The sequence below is a fragment of the Aythya marila genome, assembly GCF_965140915.1.
Source record: "Aythya marila genome assembly, chromosome: 2".
In the NCBI taxonomy this organism is placed as follows: domain Eukaryota; kingdom Metazoa; phylum Chordata; class Aves; order Anseriformes; family Anatidae; genus Aythya; species Aythya marila.
The window spans coordinates 47,153,334-47,174,419 of NC_139043.1; the positions used below are offsets into that span (position 1 = coordinate 47,153,334).

General features: G+C 40.3%; 1 protein-coding gene across 1 annotated transcript in view; it reads left to right on the forward strand.

The window, feature by feature from the left end:
* The window catches only part of TRAK1 (trafficking kinesin protein 1), a 105,162-nt gene that overhangs the window by 19,419 nt on the left and 64,657 nt on the right, over positions 1 to 21,086 (forward strand). Inside the window, exons 2-3 of the mRNA XM_082754895.1 lie at positions 1,405 to 1,697; positions 17,129 to 17,323. Coding sequence (XP_082611021.1) covers positions 1,405 to 1,697; positions 17,129 to 17,323 — 488 coding nt within the window. The remainder of the gene's footprint in view (positions 1 to 1,404; positions 1,698 to 17,128; positions 17,324 to 21,086) is intronic.

The following is a 21,086-nucleotide window of genomic DNA, read 5'->3' on the forward strand; positions in this document are numbered from 1 at the left end:
GTTAATATTACCTATACTTTTTCCAGTTGTGGTATTCTGATTTCAGTGTGGATGAGTCATCATCGAGACCCTTTGAGGGGGGGGAGAATTTTGTTTTGTTCTTAAGTCTGCAGTGAAAGGAGGGGAGAAAAATTCTGAGAAAAGGTGGTATGAAAGTTGGTACAGTGATGTTACTTTATTGCAGGATTTCCCTGTGATTTACCCACAGAAGTGGGAATGCATAATCTGTAAGGAATGCATAATCTTTAGCGTGACAGTTTATAGATGCTTCAGTCTTGCAGTGAGTTTCTAGAAATAGTCATAAATGCCTTGGTGAAGCAATAACATTGCTTACTGGAAATTCCAGAAAATAAGATGCCAGGCTCCTCAGCATAACTCGAACAGAAAGATAAAATTATCTGCATATGTTCCTGGAGATGAAAGAAAACCACCTTCATAGGATTCTCCAGACAGCTGTTTTATTTCTGCTTCTCAGTGAACCACCAAAGTGTGTTATGTTGCTGCACCTTTGTATTGGGTTGCATCTGCACCTTTTACTTGCAGACCAGTGCATTTGTGTCACATTGCTGGCTTGTTCTCTTCCTTTCCAGTGCAGTCTAGGTATTCTTGTGTAGCCTGTTCCTATGATGCTACTTCTGCCTTGCAACTACTGCATATATAAAATCTTTTTTTCCTGTCCTGCAAGTCTTTTCCCAAGCTTGGTTTTCAGCAATCCCATGATTGCAGCCTCTTTCCCTAGCAGTAATACACATTTGCATCTTTTCTTATGCTGCTCATAGCCAAAAGCAGTATCATACTATGGATTACTGTGGTACCATTAGCCCCTTGCACAAAAGGTTTGGTGAAGTGAGCCTTGTGGAAAGGTAAAGCAATGAAAGGCTAAGCTGTACAGGGTGGCTCAGTGGAGAGGATGAGCCCTGTAGGTCGATCAGTACAAGATCCCAATCATTCCTGTATTGTTTGGTATCAACCAATTTCAAATGATGACGTTCCTAAAGTATCGGTAGAACAACCAGTGATGGGTGGTCTGTCTGCATAGTGTGGCTCCCGTAGCAAGCTGCCCTGGCCTACACAGAGCTCTCCCTTGGCAGAAATGTGAGAAAGTAAGTTGGTGAACGAGCCGATATGGATGGACCATGCTTACTCCAAGTTAGGTGAGGCAAAAACCTGTCTGTGTAAACAGCCATTGGTAAATAACACTATACAAGGAATAGTGCTTTTCTACTTGACGCAACTCTGCAAGCTGCAAAAATAGGCAGCTGCTCTACATGTATGTACAGTATTTGACTTTTAGTTTTGCTGAATTTTTCAGGTTAGATTAATGCTTAGGGAAAAGAAAATTATTCTGATTTATGCTGTTTGGAATGGCTTGAATTAAGCATTTGTTCCTTTTGTGTTTTACAGACTTCTTGAAGCCAGCTCTAGCAAAGAGAAAGAGTTCTGTTTTTGCCAGCCAGACCCAGTCTCCAGTGCTGGTCCCCCTGATGGCAGTTTGTACAACCCTCTGAAACCTGCCAAGCTGGACGCCACAGCTTTGCACGACTGCACTTTGGCCGCCACTGTGCCTCCTTCGGAGCTGTCGAACCATGCAGTCCAAGCCTGTGACACAGGCATTCATGAAGAGCACTATGTAAGTGAAGCAGCGGAAGATGATGTGCCAGACTGCAGAGAGTACAGAGATGCCTGCACCATTACTGGTAAGCAGTCAGATCTTTTATCGTGAGAAGTTAACATAGAGTTAAGCTTCTGTTCTTAAAACATTATGAGGTATCTGGCCCATGGCTAGTGCTGCTGCTGTTGTTCCGTGCTTTTTTTCTTGTTCAGTAAGTGATTTCACAAGAACATGATTTCTTTTTTTTTTTTTTGCTGAAAACTCTTTGTAAAGATTAGGATTCTTGCAAAGAGGCTTGATTGATGGCAGTTTTGAAACTAAGATACTGTACTTACAGGCTTAAGTAGTTGAACATTTGGAGCTTGCTTGGAAAGTAAACCAACTGAGAGTTAGGAATGAGGGGAAGAAAATACTGCAGCTTAAAATTATGTTTAACATAATTGAGATTTTTATGTTGATGTGAGAACTTCTTTGTGGGAGAAGGGAATGGAAGAAATGATATGAAGCATCTCGTGTTTTGACTGTATGTCTTTTTGCTTTTCCAAACCATTCTGGTTTTTGTCACGTTAGTTCTGGAACCGTGGAAGTTTATGTATAAAGAACAGCTTCTTTTGTATGCCTGTCTGAAAGATGAAGTACTTTTTTGTCATAGAGTTCATACAAATAGATGGAAAGTGTGCTTAAATACGATATTTTAAACAGAGTTCAGTTCGTAGTTATGTGGTCAGTTGACCCAATTCTTTAGTGTTTGAATAATCACTGTAACTCAGTTCAGTCATGGATATGGCCATGAAATAAATGACAAGCAGTTTCCATTCCAAATGCATGTTTTTTGGCTGGACTGAGCTTCTTTAGCTTAAAGTGACCTTGTCAGTTCCAAGGTCTTTTGGGAAAGTTTGAGTAGTCAGCTGAATTTCAGGAGGGAGAAATGAGAGGACTGAGAAAAAAGATAAAAAGAAGGGCAGGACTCGTCCAGTTGGCTGCCAGATAGCTTTTTCCCAAGTTACTTCCATCCATTTCTAGAATTGTCCGTAGGTCGGAGAACTAGCTAATGGTAACCATCAACAGATATTTGTAGTATGTCTTACGTTAAGCTCAGCCTGAGTGCTGTGTAGTTGTTAAGGGTTGATATTCTGGAACAAAAGGTAAAGGGGAGTGATGCTCCGCATATCTCTGTACCTTACATCTTGGTATGTGGAAGAAGTGAAGGCATGCATGCACATGCCACACAGAGGGGAATGTGTGAGGAAATGGCAATTACTGCTTGAGGTGATGGGCCTAACAATAAGAATGTACAGAACAGTGCAGAAAGCACTGCTGTGGATAGAAAAAGAGGCTTGCAGTGCCTATTTAGGTATTGCAGGTGAAATTCATGACAGAGTAGTCCACAAGTTAAAATGACAAACTAGTAATTTGGCTGTAATAGCTGCTTGTGCTCAACCTGCTTCATTCCTAGGGAAGATTGCTTTTTGCAGTTAGCCTACCCTCTTGAGTCTTTTACCCTTGCCATTATAACCCTTTTTATTTTCATTCTCTTTAAAACACCATTGTAGGTTTTTTTTTTTTTTTTTTTTTTGGTAGCACACATGCAGCATGCTGTTGGGGGAGGAAAAAAGCAATCCAATGCCACTGAAGTCAGGAGCTGCTTACCAAACACAGCTGCTTCAGTGCGCAGTTGGAAGCCAAGTGAGACAGGGTTTGGGGAGTTTGCAGCCATTGGGAAAATTCAAGGCTTTTTGCACTGAGAAGAGAAGCAGCAAATTTTACACTGACATTACATTCAGTTGGGTATGCTTCTAGATGAAAGAAATGGTTTGTTATCCAAAACTAGCTCCCCATCCCTGGTTATTCGTTATATTTATTTTATTTATTTATTTTTCTGCCTTCCAGATATTTGCTTGGTAGGTAGACCAGAAAAACCTACACTGTTTTCCAGGTTCCTTGTAGAAGTATCTTTCTTGCAAGTTTTGTTGGCTGTGTCCTGTCCACCTCCAATTCTGTCCTAATTTCTTATTTTTTTAAGTAGTTTTTATTAAATTGAGGTCAGCACATGTCGCCCTACCTCACACTCTTTCAAGCATGATGCACATTCTGAATCTCTTCTTTTTTAATTATCAGCCAAGTGTGGTTTACTGTTTGATCATGTAATGCTTTTATGGATTAACTGTTCTGCAGCAGTAAATTTGTACTGGCTGTGACCTGGAGGAAAGATGGTAGGACTTGCAGTAGAAATAGGTGTGGTTTGTTGTTGGTTTTTTTTTTTTTTTTTTCTTTTCTGTTTTTCCTGAATTTCAGCTCTTTGCTGTAGTTTGTAAAGGTGCCAAAGGATGAAGACTGAGAGTTGGAAATTGGTCTCTTACTTTCTCTGTAAAATCTCTCCTTGGTTAGTTGTACATGTTTTTATCCAGAGCATATATAGACTTGAAACAAGCAGAGGAAGGAATGTCAGAGGCTTTAATGTGAACTCTTAGTGTAGGCCTGACTGACAGATCAGTGCTATTTACACTTACATTCTCCAATGGGGAAGAAATTGCTCCTATCAAGTCTGCACATACTGTAATTTTCCTTCTGATGCTGAGCATTGACTCGGCCTAGAGCAGACACCTTTAAATACAATAATCGGCGTAATCTATTTTCTTTTAAGGTTAACACCTAGATCCTATTGTAAAAAAACATCTGCAAAAGTTCTTGCAAAGAATGGCAAGAAAATCCTGGGGAACTGAGTCACAGTGCCTTGTGGTGATGCCTTCTGAAACGTGACCGGTGAATGGCAGTGAAATTGGGGTTGACTGGGACATAATTTAAGCCTAGGAACAAACTCCATGATACACATTTTGCTTTTGAATTTTCAAGGACGCCATTGGTGCTCAAAGAATTTTAAATTCTTGTTGCTTTCTTCACATCTGTTCTGCTTGTTGGCAGTAGACAGGAGGCTCAGTGTTCCCTGTCAGCGGTGTGGCCTTCCCTGCCGGGGCCCTCGGAGCTGCAGGTGCCTCAGGCTTTCTGGTTGTGCTAGGCATGTGTGTGCAGATTTCTGTGGGACTGCAACTTCAGATACTTATTAGACAACAGGTCTGGGTCCCTCCCCTGCTTTTGTGGAGGACAGGACCCAAGGGTTACTTTTTAGCTGGGTCATGCTTGATCTCTTTTACTATGGGGCCTAGAAGCAGTTGCAGTGCCATAGCCAAGGGAATGAGCTGTATGAGAGCAGGCCAAGCTGAGAAAAAAAAAAAGAAAAAAAAAAAAAAAGTGAGAGGTAAAGTACTTAAGCCAGTGTTGAAACTGGTTGGGGGCAGCACCCTGAAAAGGCTACTTCTTTCCCACCAAATTTAATGATAGTAAAAGAATCCAAAGCATGTAGTCACCGTAAATGAAGTGTTACTGCTACACAAGTACACATTTCTGAATGTGTGCTAACTTAAGCATAGAGAGGCAAATGAAATAGGTAAACTGATTTATTTAAAAAAATAAAATAAAAATTTGGAAATGTTTTAATAGGTGTTATCCCCCAAAAAGTTAATTGTGGATCACTTAGTTTCTAAATAGTAATAGTATTAAACCTGTAAAATGAATTCAGTATCTGCTATGTGCAATAGATGTAGTATATTAAAAAAATATATACTATAATATATAAATAAAGGAATTACTTTATTGTTTTTGTTATCACAATTTAAGTGAGATGTTCAATATAGGCTAAATTAAGGGGCTTCTACTGCTATCACTTGTGAGGTGTTTACAGGTAAGTGGGCAGAAGTGGTCTCAGATATTGAGGCTGGTAGACAGTAGGACAGCACTGTATGGCATGGAAGTGGCAATCTACTACATGTATGAAACACCTATCTTGTCCCAGTTGCATATCCTTTTAACTTTTTTCTCCCAGCTGCCATTCATCTGAGACCATAATGATGCAAGTACAGATGTAGCACCATCTAGTGTCCCTTTTTCTAGAAGGGGAATCAGTGCTTCTGAAGGTGTCTGTGTCTTTTCCTGTAATCGCAGTGCAGACATAGAGACTTCCAGGCAGGTGTTGGTGGAAACAGCTTGGGGAATGGGACTTCCTCCTCTATCTAACACCTCCCACCCTTTTTTGTAAAGAAGGAAGGACTGTAGTCTTGGCACAATGAAGCAGAGTATCACTATTAAGTGTCAGTTCCAATTCTATGAATTATAAAAGCCTCTTAATCTGATTGCTTTTTCTTTGTCAGCTGCTGTCAGACAAAGGCTGTCCTTCTGGATTGGAGAGTACAATGGGATGGAAGTCTGAAATATCATTGGAGTATGGAGTTACTCTTCTGGCATCCAGACATCCATCACAGTGGATTTACAGCATTTTTTTTTTCTCTCTTAATACATACACAACACAGTATCATTAGCCGTCTTCAGTACATTCACTTTGTCTGCTTTCTCATGTCTGAAAACTCTCCATTAGCAATGATTTTGGCACAGTGTACTTTGTAATTCAAGAGCTAGCTGTTTAATATGCCATGTAAGTTTCCTTCATCCTTCTCTGAAAAAGGAGCGAATGAATGGACCATGATTTAAATTGCCTAGTTCCTTCATTAGTTTGCATAATTCATTTGTTCATTATACTAATTACTCTTTCCAAATGCATGTAGAAGTGTGTTTTCTGGCTGTTGTGGTCTGGGCAATTCCCTGAGGGTTCTTGGGAAATTCTTTGTGATGATAGCTTTTTCCGTGTCTTGTATTTAATGCTTCTCAGTAGGCTATATTCTCTCACAAGTTGATTTAAAAAAAAAAACACTAAAAATTACATACCAGGATGGGGTCAAACCATGAAATCCCTTCTTCTCTCAGCAGGGTGGTCTCTCTCAGAAGTGTTGGTATTTTTTGACCTTGCAGGTCACATAGGTTCCACCTCATTGCAGTGACAGGCAGCCATAACATCCAAATAAACCAACTTCTTCCAGCTCTCAAGTCTAACGCAATCTCCTTACAGCAAAGGTTTTTGCTGGATTTTCATCCTCTCCCTTGTTCAGGCTTTAATGATCTCTCATGAAACGGAGTTGTTCCTTCCTTCAGATGTTACCACTCTCCCCAGGCCTGCAGAATTTCCATGCCGCTTCCCCTATGCTGAAGGAGTGTGGTTTTGTTTGAAAGGCCGAATTTCTCTTCCTTCTGTCTGGAGTTTTGGCAAGGCCTGATTACCTGAAGCCAGCTCCTTAAGGATTTGGGTAATGCAGGCTGTTTTAACCTAGAGGGCTTGCTAGAAAGCTTTAATCTTGTTATGTGGGAGGTAGGAAGCTCTCTCATCTGTGACCGGCCTGTGTTAAATGTGTGAGATAGCACCACTGCTGTGTGCTCCATATTCTGAGGCTGTCCAGCGGGATGCTCTGGCTGTGTTTGGTAGCATTTACATGCTGCGTGGTTGTATTCTAAGCCTTTGTGGTTACAGAAGTATTAACAAAGCAGTAACAACTTTGAGTTGCTTCCCTCCATTTGAACCTCTCAGATTGGTGTTGTGGTTATCTTTCCCTTTCAGTGGCCCTTCCTCTACTGCATAAACTTGCTCTAGCACTTCGTTCTTTTTCAGTTCCTATTTTGGGGTACCTCTTCCATGTTTTTCTCAGTTTTGCAGGTATAAGAGAGAGGTGCAAGATTCCATGCATTGCAACTGTCCATCTGTAACTCCAACGATAAATGCCCTCTTGGGTCAGACTGGCTCTTACAGCAGCAATAGCAGATGCTAAGTGTGGAAAACGCGTGCAGCTGCTCACAGTAGTCTGTTCTCAGCATGTGTATCCCCATCGCGCAGAGCTGCTGTACCAGGGATACAGAGGACACATCCCTGTCTAGCTTTTGCAGTGTCCATTTAGTGTTTGACTCTGTCCATTTCCCTTATCCGCCACATGCATGACATATTCACACACTGGCCTTTTGCCCTTCCATCTCCCTCAGTTTCTCCTTTAAAGTTTGGGAATGTGGCCTCTTACCTCGCTCCATTTACTTTGCTATTGCTGTCACCATTCTCATTCCATAAGCTTGATATCATGTTGGTTTCTTCTCCCTCTTCTTTCCTACCAATTCTTATAAGCAGTTATTGCTAAATTATGAACACCCATTCTTTTTCTAAAGCAAGCCAGATATGCTAGCAATATTAGTGTGAGATTGCTCCCTGAGCACGAGAAGAATGATGGCTTTAATAAATGTAATTCTGTCTAGCATACTATGACTTGCATCATACTAAGAGGAGGAATATATGGGTTTTGTTGTAAGCTATTAATTCTAGAGTGACCATGAAAGCAGCTGCTTTCAGGAATTACTGAAGTCCACCATGACTTTTACTTTGTTTCTAGATTTCCCTTGTTGTGGGAAGCATGCTTGTCCTTCCTAAATGTGCCCTTTACTCAGGGTATGGAAGAGCAGGAGGTTTAAGTACTCATTGGTGTTCTGGGTTTGTTCTTTGGAGAACGAGCTCTGAAGGGCAAATGCCTGGTGGATTTCCTGGGGTCGTGTGCGTGTCTGTATGCGTGTTGGTCCCCCATGTGTTCTCCCCCAGATTGCATTTATTGTGTTGCACATAAACAGGTCTAGTAGGCTAAAAAGCTGTTTGATTATTGGTGCATTCAAGTATGTGAAAATACGTTTATTCCATTGTTTTGCCTCCATGGCATGCAATGTATGTATGTTTCCATCCCAAACCAGTAATTTTTCCTGGTAAAGTCAACATTTGTAAAAGAAAAAAAAAAATCAAGCTCCATCAGAATTAATCCTTTTTGTGTGTGTGATTCTCAAGCTTTCACAGCTCTTATTCAGAGGCTGGCACACTTTGTAGCTGGGCTGAACAACAAGCAAAAGCAGGACAATTGCTTCTCAGGGCTTTCTGTACTCAGTGAGTTATCAATGGGCTCCTTTGCCTTTTCGAGACATTTGCAGTCTGTCTTGGCAGCTAGAAGGTCCTAGTGGTTAATGGATGTGTTTGTTCTTACTGCTGCTGAACAGTGTGTTGCCAGTATGCATTTGATACATGAATAGCTTTTGTTCTTGCTCTAGAAGAATGGCCGCAGTGGTGGAGTTTCCTTTTTCTTTTTTTTCCCTATTTAATGTAGAAATAAATGCATTAATATGGCTGCATTTATCTACAGGGAGAAGCATTTCCATACTGAAGCAAAACTTCTTTAAATTGATGGCATTGATGTACAGTAGAGACCTAATAGTTTAATGGCCTCTCATCACAGAGATCTGTTTCCCCCTGTTATACCCAGCAGGACTGTGTGTGTAGGATGAAACCACAGCAGAGAGACTTTAACTTAATAAACAATGACATTCCTCACAATAGAGCCACAGTTCCCGGAGGTTTTAGCGTTGTTAGCTTTGGCATTCCCTATTTTGTCCGCATCTTTATCTGTTGTGTTTTGCTAAGCCAAGTTTTCTCTCACCTTATCTCTTCAAGATGCTTTCGATTGCCTAATTTAATCAGAATGCCCTACCAGGGAGGCTAACGAGCTGGAAATGCTGATGTTTTATGTACCCAAAAATGCAGGAAAGGGCTGGGCCCAGGGTCTTATCTGGGAGGAGGGTCCCATGGCCTGCCCACACCACACATGAGGTTGGCCAGAGCCTGGCATAGCAGAACTGGAGGTACAGCATTATTATTATTTCTTTTTATTTTTTTTTCTGTGCAACAGTGTTCCTGTGGATGAGACTGAGTGATCTGATCCGTCATACCAATTCTCCTTTGTAGCGAAGGAGAATTGTGGTGTGTTCTGTAGCTTACACAAATCTTTTAAATCTGAGAAGGGAGGTTTTTATTTTTTTCCCTAGTAATAAAGCTGGATTTATTCAGAGGGAAGCAGTGGGGGGAGGACAAGCCAAGTGTCTCCTATCCTTGCCCTTGAATGTATGTGTTTGTATGCAATATGAAATACGAAAATCTGAAATATGAAATGTCAGATAACTGAAGTAAAAAATAGCATTGTATAGGGAATGTAATGAGAATCCCAGGTTTGTTGTCTTAGCCTTTTCCATGGGCTTGGACTTTTTCTCCAGCATTCCTGTCCTGTGACTGTGTGCCCACACAGCTGCCTGCCTGCCCATGGCTCGTGGCCTGCCTACGCAATGTGGGAAGCCCTGTGGGATCTCTGTGAGCATCAGGGAAAGGGCTGTGGTGGTGCTGAGCTGCAGGTCAGCACCACCACAGCTGGGGCAGCCTGGAATGGGAATGCCTGAGGTTGGTGCAGGGTGTTTTATTTTCCTAACGAAGACTGATTTTTGACAGGATTTTCCATGTGGAGAGGCAGAAGAACCACTGCTTAACCAGCTCTGGTTAAAGGTGTGGCAGGATCAGCAATTCCAAAATCCTGTCATGCCAGGCAAGTTACAGAAGCTGCTGTGGCTGTTTGAGGAGAGTGAATTTTAAAAGAACAAGATGGTTTTCTCGTTGAAGAGCTTTTTTTCCCCGCAGTTTAGCATTGCAATCAACAATAAGACTTCTGATGTTTGGGATGCTGAAGCCCTCTTTCCCTTTGGGCAAGTCAATGAGTTGGGAGGATTTATTTTTTTCCTAAGTAGTTATTTTCTTTGCCCCAGATATAGTCACACACTTGATGAATATGATATGTAAATTTTAATGTACATTCCTATTTTAGGACTTGCATTAGCCACATTCTGGTCATCCTAGAACTGAAATTGAATAGCAACCTGGTGAGTTTGTTTTTTGACCTCTTACAGGTATATATACAGAGTAATTGTTAAACAATGTCCAAGACATACTTGTGATTTGGACCCCAGGCAGTATTTAATGCCTGTTTCCCTGTGTCCCTTGAGAGCTCAAATACTGGACGACTCCAGGCTGTATTTCCTTCCTTAGAAGACAAGCAAGCAGACTAATTGCAAGGTTGAAATTTGTCTGCCCTTTTGCTTATCATTTTTATGTGGATCTGTTTGCAACAGTAATGAGTAGTTCACTGCATTCCCTGAATGTCTAAATTTACAGAAAGCATCTTAAAAAGGATGCTGCCAGGAGCATCATACAACCAGGAGCTATCTGCTGGAAAGCATTTACAGAGAGGCCATTTTCCTTGCCTCTGTCTGTGGAATGTGATCAGGCTTTGGGCCTGTGGCCTGATGACAGAGCAGAATCCTAATGGTGTTATGGCCTCTTGGTTGGTTGTCAAGCCAAATTAGGTGACATTTCTCTGAAGGAGTTTCCAGAAGTTTCTCAGCCTGGTGGAATGGGATGACATTTAACGTTACAGAGTTGCATACTCCTTCACCCTTTTAAAACTGGGACGGTCACCGAGAACCATAAATGGGGCACCTCCTGCTTGAAGAGTAGAAAATGTAATGCTTTTTTTTTTTGTCTGAAGGTACACATTCTGTGGAGATTTGTCATTTTACATACAGGGATACAATATTTACAAGTGTTTACCAGCCCTTTGATTTTGAGGGGCACAGGCTCCATTTTGTCTTTCAGTTCATGTTCTCTGTGTGTATGCATCTCATGAGGCAAAGGGGCAGTCGAGATTCACTAGTAGTTCACATGAGATACCTCAAACTGATGAACTTTAATTTCTTGTGTTACATGTGGCTGGACTTTAGCCTCCATGCTGTAACCCTGATCTGCAGAGAATCTTCCTTTTACTTAACTAGTAGGGAGCCAGCACTGGAACTAACCCTTTTCAGGTATTGTGTACTTTAAAAAAAAAAAAAAATAATAATAATAATCTGTTACTTACTGACCAGACATTTTCAAAGAGTTTTTAAGCTTCTCTGTTTTAAACTTTAGAGAACTGTGTGTCAAGGAGGGGTGTAGTATGTGGAAGGGGGTGGGAAATGGGACAGGGCTGAAAACCAGCACGAGGAATAGGTAGTTCCATGAATTATGGTGGTAACTTCTTCATTCTTCCTGCTTTCTGCAGACAATTTCCTTGTTTATCTTATCTATTTTTCTTTCTCTGCTCTTATCTAATTTCTTCTTCCTCAACTGTCTCAAAAGGTTGTGACAAGTTACAAAGTTTTAATTCTGTTATGGGAAATGCAAGAATTTGCCTGAGCCATGGCTTTTTTTTTTTTTTTTTTTTTTTCTTCCCATTTTTTCTTCATAAGAAGAAGGAATTTAGTGTTACTCTTTCTGGCTGTGGGCTGAGCACCAGCTGCTGGGAGGCGATGCAGTGGAGGCCTGCAGAAGGTGTTCAGATTGGGGGTGATACAAGCCAATGACCAAAACATGCATTTTGAAAGCTGCCAAGCAGCACAGCACTCCCCCAAAGCCAGACTGGGAGTCGTGCTGTTCTGCTGGACATACTGCTTCTTCACAGCCACTGCTTCTCTTTTCTCAGAGGAAGCATTTCAAGGTAGCACAGCTGCTTTAGCTGTTTTTGAGGTGTTGGCCTCTGTAAGGCCACAACTCTGGAGGACAGTGCTCCTGGAATGATGCAGTTTCTGAGTAGTTTTCTTCTGGTCTCCCTTGTTTTAACTTGTGTATCGTGACCTGACTCTTCTTGCATGCAATGCTGACCCAAGCATGGTTCATGTCAGGGTTAGGATTATGAGAAATTGCCTGTGTGGGTCTTACTTCATTTATACTTACAGGGATGCATGCTGGTACCATAGGGCTCTCGTCCCAGCAGCCCTGCAAAGAGCAATCTCTTGAGAACCAAAGCCCTGAAAATTCTCAGAGTATTTTAAGAAGGGAAAAAAATAATCCAGTGGGTACTGCAGACTTACCTCTGCAGAGCTATTGGTAGTCCATGTGAAAAGGGACAAAGCTCTTTCAATGAGAAACAAAAAATGACGTTTGTGCTGTCAAGGAATTGAGTAATAAGGCGCTTCTTGCACCAGGTGGCAGTATCCACTGCTAGGAGGTTTCCTAATGACCTGAAAGGCCCTTTAACCTTGAAAGGAGAGCCTCTGCTTGAAAGCAAAGGAATAAAACCATAAAGATTGAGGATAGTTTGGAGTAGAATCAACAGACCTTAGTTAAACATTTTATATTCCATGCTATGACTGTACTGGTTACCTGTATTGTAATGCGTTCCTAAAAAAAACAACCAACCAAAATAAATAAATAAATAAATATTAATAATAAAAATAAAAAAAAATAAAAATCTGCAGATGCCCGACTTTGAGATTTTTAGAATTTGTCTTCTTTCTGCATTTTTTTTTCCCATTGCCCTCTTCTCTGTTTTTAGGTTATTTTCTCTGTCTTCTCGGTACTTATGTCAAATTGATACTAAAATTGATTTGGTGCTTTCTGTTTATTCTTCTAGCTAGGTTTCATTTCTATAGTGAGATATATAATCATCTCTTCAGTCAAAGCTGTCAATAGGGGAAACCAAAAGCCAAGTAGGGGATGGAGTGTGACAGATCAGCTGTTTTGGATGACTATGTTGTTTAGAATGAGATCACCAAATCTGTCTACACGTAATTCCCCTGTCTCTTCCATCAACTTTTTCTGTACCTCATCAGTTCTGATGTCTTTATAATTAAAAAAGGAGAAAGGAGATACTAAAGACTAACTTTAACTCAAGCTGAGGTTGAATTGTTTTGTCATAAGGTGCTGGCATATTTCTTTCCATCCAAGATACCCAGAGAAGGGGAAGCACACCAAAAGATAACTCAGATGATAACTTCTACCTGGTTTTGCATCTTCTTTATTGAAAGAGAGGTTTAGAAACTGAGGCAACAACACTATCAAGAAAGAATAGAAGGTCTCTGAAATAAGTTGATTTACTCTCTTTCAGAAAATTTTCAGAGGAAGGGGAGGAATAATGTCAGTAACTCCTACAAAGTACACTGAACTTCTTTATCTTCTGAAACATAGGGCACAGAGAAATTCATTTTGCACCAAAAAGAGGAGAGGTGGGGTGTACCTGCATGTGCCACAACTAAGCTATGAGGGTAGCAAAGCAGTGAAACATACAACTTGTAAAGATAATAGGGAAAAGAAATAACAAATCCACAGATTTTCTTTCTCTATAAGTAATTATTTCTATGGAGTAGCATTAACTGTAGAATTCTGCAACATGCAAGAGCCTTAGAAAATCTTTCTTCTTAACTGGTTCCTTTCAAAAGCTGAACTTGTAATGACCCATGCTTTGAGAAGAAGTTCCTAATTCCTAAGGCAAACATTCATCTCTTTAAGTTGGTTGTAATTTGCATGTAGAAGTTTCTGTTTACCAAGGATTTCCAGAAAACTGCAACTTTTAAATCACTTAGCCTACTGAAAAAAAATAGATCTGTAACAGAGCAACTTCAGCTGTAGTGTCTTGCATCGTTTATATTAACAATCACTTAATTGTTTTAGATTTATGTTGTTATATTTAACTCAATAGAATGAAGTTACCATATAGGACAAGAGGAAGCTGCTAGAGTTTTATGCCCTCTGTACTTCAGTTAACTTAATAATAAAACATAAATAATGTCCCAGGTGCTCTGAGTAGAGAACTTACCTTACTTGTTTATCCTTGCAATTTTAATCAGAAATATTAATAAAAACAATTACCTGGAAGCCTATGTACCTACTCATTACAATAAGTGTCTGCACCTCAGAAAAGCAAGGGGAGGAAAAGTGAAGACTGCGTGACTGTAGCACTGAGAGTATTGCTGTGACTTAAATGGTGAACTAATGTTTAGTCATACGCAACTGTAATTATTGTGTCCTGTTTTTCTAAATAGGTAAATTACATCAGAGCCTGCTCCTATTTCCTGCTGGTATACAGATTTTAAAATCACAATAGAATTTAGTAACAATAGCATCAAAATAAACTGCCTTTGAAGTTACTCATTAATATATATTTTTCAGTTGCTAGGCTTTGAATATCTCAGAAACACTCATGATTTATTATGTAATAAGTAGAAAATTGTCTTGGTTGACTTGTATTCCACTATAATTCTTATTTCTTTACTGCCTGTCCTTTATATTCCCACAGATTTCTTTTTCACAATAAAAGCGTATAGATTTCTTTTGTGTGTGCATATGTGGTAATTTTTCTCAGATTCTAATGGTAACTTTTGCATTTCTAATTTTACTACATTTTATTACACAACAGGCCACTCTGCACAGAGTTAGTTGCTTGAAGCTTTCTTTTTTGATCAATAAAGTCACTTTTTTTTTTTTTTTTAAATGCTAGTTAAAAGTATAAATTGAAAGCTTGAATTTTTCAAATGTTTTTATTTTTCTGTTTGCAAGAAGACCATTGCAGTCAGGTTGTGTAGACTCATGTTTTTCATGAGAGGAGAACTAACATTTTGTCAGGAAGGGAAGGAAAACTAACCCCATATTCTTGACAGTGAGAGCAATTAGATAACACAAAGATAGATATATAGATATATATGCACATCATATTTTATATACCTATGTATTATATATATGGATGTGTCTAAACATCTTTAAAATGTTTAGTTTACAGCAGCAGCCATTTTATGTAAGGTCAGCTGGCTTCTCTGCACACAGATAGTTGCAGGCACTAAAATGGACATTATCAACACTTAAACTAGTCAGGGCAAAAGAAAGGTTTGTACAGTTAGCGCTTAGCTCTGGAGATGTGGGAATAAGGTCTTGTTTCTCTGCGTAAACTAGTAGTCTCCAAGAGTACTGCAAAGACCTCTTGAAATGACGTATACAGGCACATCTCTTGTCGAACAAGCTCCATAAAAATCGTATTGTTGCACGTGTGAGTGCTCCTGCTAACTTTTGCACATATATTTCTGCAATAAGATTTGGGGAACGTTTCTATATGTCCAAAAGTTAGTAGAACAGTCTGGATGAAAGGAGAGCAGAATACCTCCTAATGTATAATAGTGAACTCCCTGAACCATAAGGTATGGTGCAACTTGCCCTGGTGGGTTTTAGTTTTACTGAGCAGGATCCTGTAAAGAATATAGGCAAGAGATTATCAGTAGGAGTATCATTTACCCTGAAGTGTGGCTGAATAGTAGCATTCTTGACATTTTAAATTCTTGGGATGCTGCTTCTGATAATACAGTTTCTGGATTAGAAAGTTGAAAAAGAGGTAATTGATGGTCTGTGGAGAAGTGTGTGTTAATTGCTTTTGTTTGTTTGTTATTTTTCCTAGAGAAGATGATTCTAGTAGCTTGCAGGTCTGCGTCAGTCCTGCAATAATGAGCTTATCCTGTATGAAAATCTGCATCTTCCTGAGGGAGCAGGGAGAGCAGGGCTGCTTTACAGCTCTGCAGGGAACTGAGGGCGACCACAGGACAGGAAGGGCAGTGTCCTTGGCACAGAGTGCAGTCCCGTTGTTCCAGAGCAGTGCTGCAGTAATGGTTTAAATTGCCTCTCCAGTGATGATGAGATAGATGCCAGCTACTGAGTCAGGTCTCAGGACATTCCAGGAACGAGTCAGTATCATCAGAGACAGAGCTGGGCACAGCTCTGCCCTATAGCACTGTGCAGGGAGGGCAGGGGGCCTTGGCTTGCTTATATGGGGGTGCTGGGTGGGCGGGGGGGGGGAGGGAGTCCCAGTAAGCCTGGGTAGGGCTGTGGGTGCAGTCAGCCCCTGACAGTCTTGGCTATTCACAGTGGAGTGAGTCCTAGCAACCATCCCAAGAGCTATGTATCACCGATTAAAGACAGAACTGCATTGCACAGCTTGGGAGCAGCCTTCCTTAGTGCTTGCTCTTCCAAACCAGGTTTAGATAGCTCAGGGCCTTGTTCAGTTGGGTTGTCAGTCTCTGCAGGGGTTGAGATTCTCACTCTTTCTGGGTTGCTGTTCCCATGTTTCAGCATCCTCATGGTGAAAAAGGTTTTAATTATGCTGAATTGCAGTTTCACATGTTAAAACTTTTGTCTCTTTTCCTAAATTTAAATTTCCAATATAAATTGCAACATTTATGCACCTGTTGATGGCCCTTGGCATCCATTTTTAAAACTGTGTGCAAAGATGATATACTTGTGAATGTGAAGGACTGATAGCACAGAATTCAGGTCAAGATGGTGTTGAAAGGTGCCCTAGAAGTTCTTGCTGCCAACCTTGCCATTGTATCTTAAGTGTGAATTGTGACAGTTTGCTATTGCAATCCTGAATTTCTTCCTGAGAAAAATCTGTCGGCAGCAAAGTACAGTGATGCTGAACTATGGTCAAAGACCAAGTTAAGGAGAAATGTAGAGCATGCAACCTAAAAATAATCTGTCTAGTAAAACATAAAAAAAAGAAAATTCCTATATGCATTATTCCTTTCTCCATACGTGGGTTTTTACAACCCTGTCATGGTCAATGCTCCCTTGTTCTCTATTTTGCCTCCTTCTCTCTAACCTATTAGAGGGAATATTCTTCAATAGATGAGCCCTTTCTTGTAAAAATTGGGCTTTTTATCCTGAGAAACGTGTCCTCCTATTTTGTACTAGTAAATAATCTCATTTGGGGGAAATTTGTGCTAGTCTTATGTCCTAAACCTAGCTGTTTAGCTATCTAGGTGTTCTTTACATGCATAAAATCTTGCCAATGTCAAACCAATTTGATGTTTTTCCTAGCTTATATGTATAGTACTTGGTTTAAAGTACCTAACAGAGTAACTGTCCTTTCTTTCTTTTGTCAGATGTGTGCAATAGTACCAATCTTCCTGAAGTTGAAATCATCAGTCTACTGGAAGAGCAGCTGCCTCATTATAAGCTAAGAGCAGATACAATCTATGGTTATGACCACGACGACTGGCTTCATACGCCTCTCATTTCTCCTGATGCAAATATTGACTTAACAACTGAGCAAATAGAAGAGACCTTGAAATACTTCCGTAAGTCAAAAATGCATAACTTGTACTGAGGAACAAATAAAACAGTGCTATTTTTGTTACCTTCTCTGAAGTGTCTAGGTAATTCTCTTATAACTGTGAAAAGCAAGAGACCTGTTTTTCCAGCTTTAAGGAAATAATCAAAAACAGCTGTTGCGTTTGTAATCTGTGCATACGCCTCTTCACATTATCAAATATTGATGAAACTGCAATACTTTGCAGTTTCAAAGGAATGCAACCTTCCGTTTGTGATCTCCCTGGCAAGAGAATGAAATTTCTGCATCTATAAAAATGTAGAAAGTTAGACCTGTTGAGTTATTTGCTTTTTTTGAACATACCCTCTGACACATTGCTGTTTAGTCTGGTGCCAGTGTGTAACAGCATCACATGATGATGTCAAATCATTTTTCTGCAGCTTAAGATTTTATGAAAGACTTGTGAAGAACCAAACTGAGCATTTAGTTAAGAAGGCTTATCACTTCATTCTTTCTTGTGTTCGTATTCATGCTATTGTACAGAAAAGTACTATTTGTGCCTGGAGAAAAAGCTTGTAGTAGTGTGACCTACTGCATTTTTCATTCTTTTTGTTTGAGCTTGCAGATCATTTTATCACAGTCCATGGATTTTTGTCTCTCTGAGTTCTTCCACTGTGGGTATTGACTTAGCTGTGCAAGAAGACAAGACTTTTGTGATCCATGCTTTGGTTGTCCTTTAATTATCATTTATGGTTAAATGATCCTACCTCCCCCTGCTGATGTTTTTACATCAAGTAGAGTTTTGTTGTACTTCTAAATGTGTTGCATGTTAAAATAGTTGGCAGAGCATCCAACTGATAGGTGACATACTAAAGCTGTAGCTGTTAGATTTAAATGGTAGTGCGTTTACATAAGTTATAGTACGACATAGATTTAGGTAGACTTACTGAAGAACTGTGGAGCTTGGAAGGGATGAGTTACGGGGCTCAACACAAACCTTTGCAAACATGACTTCATTGTATTGTGAAGCACCTGGAGAATTCACTTTGTAAGGAAAAAAAAAGGTAAAGACAAGCATTATGGATATGAAGAACAGAGTTACTGACTTCAGTGCTTCAATAGAAGGCATTAAATATTTTGGTAGATATTTTACATATATTCTACATCTCTTCCTCAATCAAACAAAAACAACATGAAGTGGTGGGGGGATGCTGAAGTTGATCTATGGAATTAATTGTACAACAGCTCCTTGTTTCATATCAGACCTTTAATGCTGTTAAATGATGACAGTAGTTAGCTAAAAGAAACCTTCTGAAAAGTCAGTTTTCCAGTCTGTAGTAACAGGATTAACCTGGTCACACCTATAAGAAGTTCTATGCAGGGGAACTGTTGTATTAATCACAGGAAAGATGTTTTGCTAATGGGGCAAGGAAAGCAAAAATCAGTGTCAGAGCATCCTAAGTCTCCCAGCTGTGACACTGCTGTGACATATCACTTGTAATGGTGCTTGACTGTTGGGAATGAACAGTAATAGATGCTCCAGTGCAACATCCCTGCCTCTAAATTGGAGAGAAATGGATTTGATGGGCGGACCACATAGTGGATAAGGAATTAGCTGGACGGTCACACTCAAAGAGAAGCAGTCAACAGCTTGATATCCACGTGGGGACCAGTGATGAGTGGCATTCCTCAGGGGTCAGTGTTGGGTCCGGTACTATTTAACAGTGACATGGATAGTGGGATTGAGTGCACACTCAGCAAGTTTGTCGATAATACCAAGCTGTGTGGTGCAGTCAACATGCTGCAGGGAAGGGATGACATCCAGAGGGACCTGGACAGGCCTGAGAGGTGGGCCCATGCAAACCTCACAAGGCCAAGTGCAACGGCAAGCCTTTGGGCCAGGTCAATCCCAAGTACAAACACAGGCTGGGTGGAGAATGGATTGAGAGCATCCCTGAGGAGAAGGACCTGGGGGTGTTGGTTGATGAGAAGTTCAACATGAGCCAGCAATGTGTGCTTGCAGCCCAGAAAGCCAACCATATCCTGGGCTGCATCAAAAGCAACGTGGCCAGCAGGTCAAGGGAGGGGGTTGTCCCCATCTACTCTGCTCTCGTGAGACCCCACCTGGAGCCCTGCATTCATCTCTGGGGCCCCCAGCACAAGAAGGACATGGACCTATTAGAATGAGTCCAAAGGACGGCCACAAGGATAATCAGAGGGCTGGAGCACCTCTACTACAAAGATATGCTAAGAGAGATGGTGTTGTTAAGCCTGGAGAAGGCTTCAGCTCCCTTATAGCCTTCTAGTACGTAATGGGGGACTACAGGAGCGAAGAAGAGGGACTCATTGTGTCAGGACAAGGGGTAATGGCTTTAAACTAAAAGAGGGTAGATTTAGATTAGATATTAGGAAGAAATTCTTCACTGTGAGGGTGGTGAGGCACTGACACAGGCTGCCCCGGGAAGCTGTGGATGCCCCATCCCTGGAGATCTTCATGGCCAGGCTGGATGGGGCTTTTGGCAACCTGGTCTGGTGGGAGGTGTCCCTGCCCATGGCAGTGAGGTTGAAACTGGGTGATCATTAAGTTCCCTCCCAGCCCAAGCCATTCTGTGATTCTATGATAAATGAAGCTATGTATAGCAGAGAAATTGGATAGCAGTAGCTGCTTGTAGCTGTGTGCACTTAAACAATTTTGTATGGCATTTTTCTTACAAGCATGACTGCAAACTTTGCCATGTGCTGTGATTTGAAACTTTCATGCAGTCAAATGGCTTGAATGGAAAAAATTGGTGAGTGCAGTTGCTGCCGCAATGTGTTTTCTGCTTTCATTGGAAATTAATGGATTAAGATAAAGGAACTAAGAAGGAGAAGTTGTGTAAAGAAAAGTTTGTTCTTTAATGCTTATGTACAGACATTTCTGCTTAACAGTAGCTTAAGAAGTTTAAACCAAGTGAAGTTGGCTTAAGCCCTAGACTAATACCCTGGTAACTGAGATTTCTTATTCTACCCTTGTTCGTTTGTTGTGAACGAGTCATATAATGCATCTGTACATAAGAGCGCAAGATCATAAAAATTTGGCATGTTTGGAAATTATGGCATAGAGTGAAAAAGAATGAAAATATTATTTTAAGTAAGTTGGTACAGAAGTCCTGTGAATTGTACCATTATCAATCTAGAGAGTATTTTCCAGGGTGTGTCTGCTTACACTATGATTCATTTCAGTGCTGCAATCAAGCCACTCCTTTTGTACCTGTTTAGTTCATTTTAAAAACCTTGACAAGGTAGTGAACAAATACTGTGACTTGTTTATGAGGAAATTAGTTCAATCTTACAGATTTCCACTGTATTCAAAGCAGTATCCTTGTAGTCTAAAAATTGTATGGACGTAGTTGTATTTCATAAATAAGAAAAAAGAAATTTATAATCTGACAGATTCCTTTAAGTGAAAGAAAAAATTATTAATTTTACTACAGGACAAAAGGATTCTTTGCAAAACAGATACTGTTGTCAGGATTAAAATGTGCTACACATATAGATCTGTTGCTATGCCCTCTTCAAGCTTCTCAGAGACAAAAAGATAAGTAAAATAAAATGAATTTCAAAACACGAGCTTGTGCAGAATATTTTTAGGTTAAGTTAAATCTTTTCATTGCTTGTTGTTCCTGGGTAGTGTAGTATCAATCAGCTTTGAAACTGTGACATACTACCAATTATTAAGAAGTCAGAAGGGAGGGATGCTTTGTGGCTTTATTTGGGAAATCTTCAGACTGGAAATATTAGACAGATAGGGT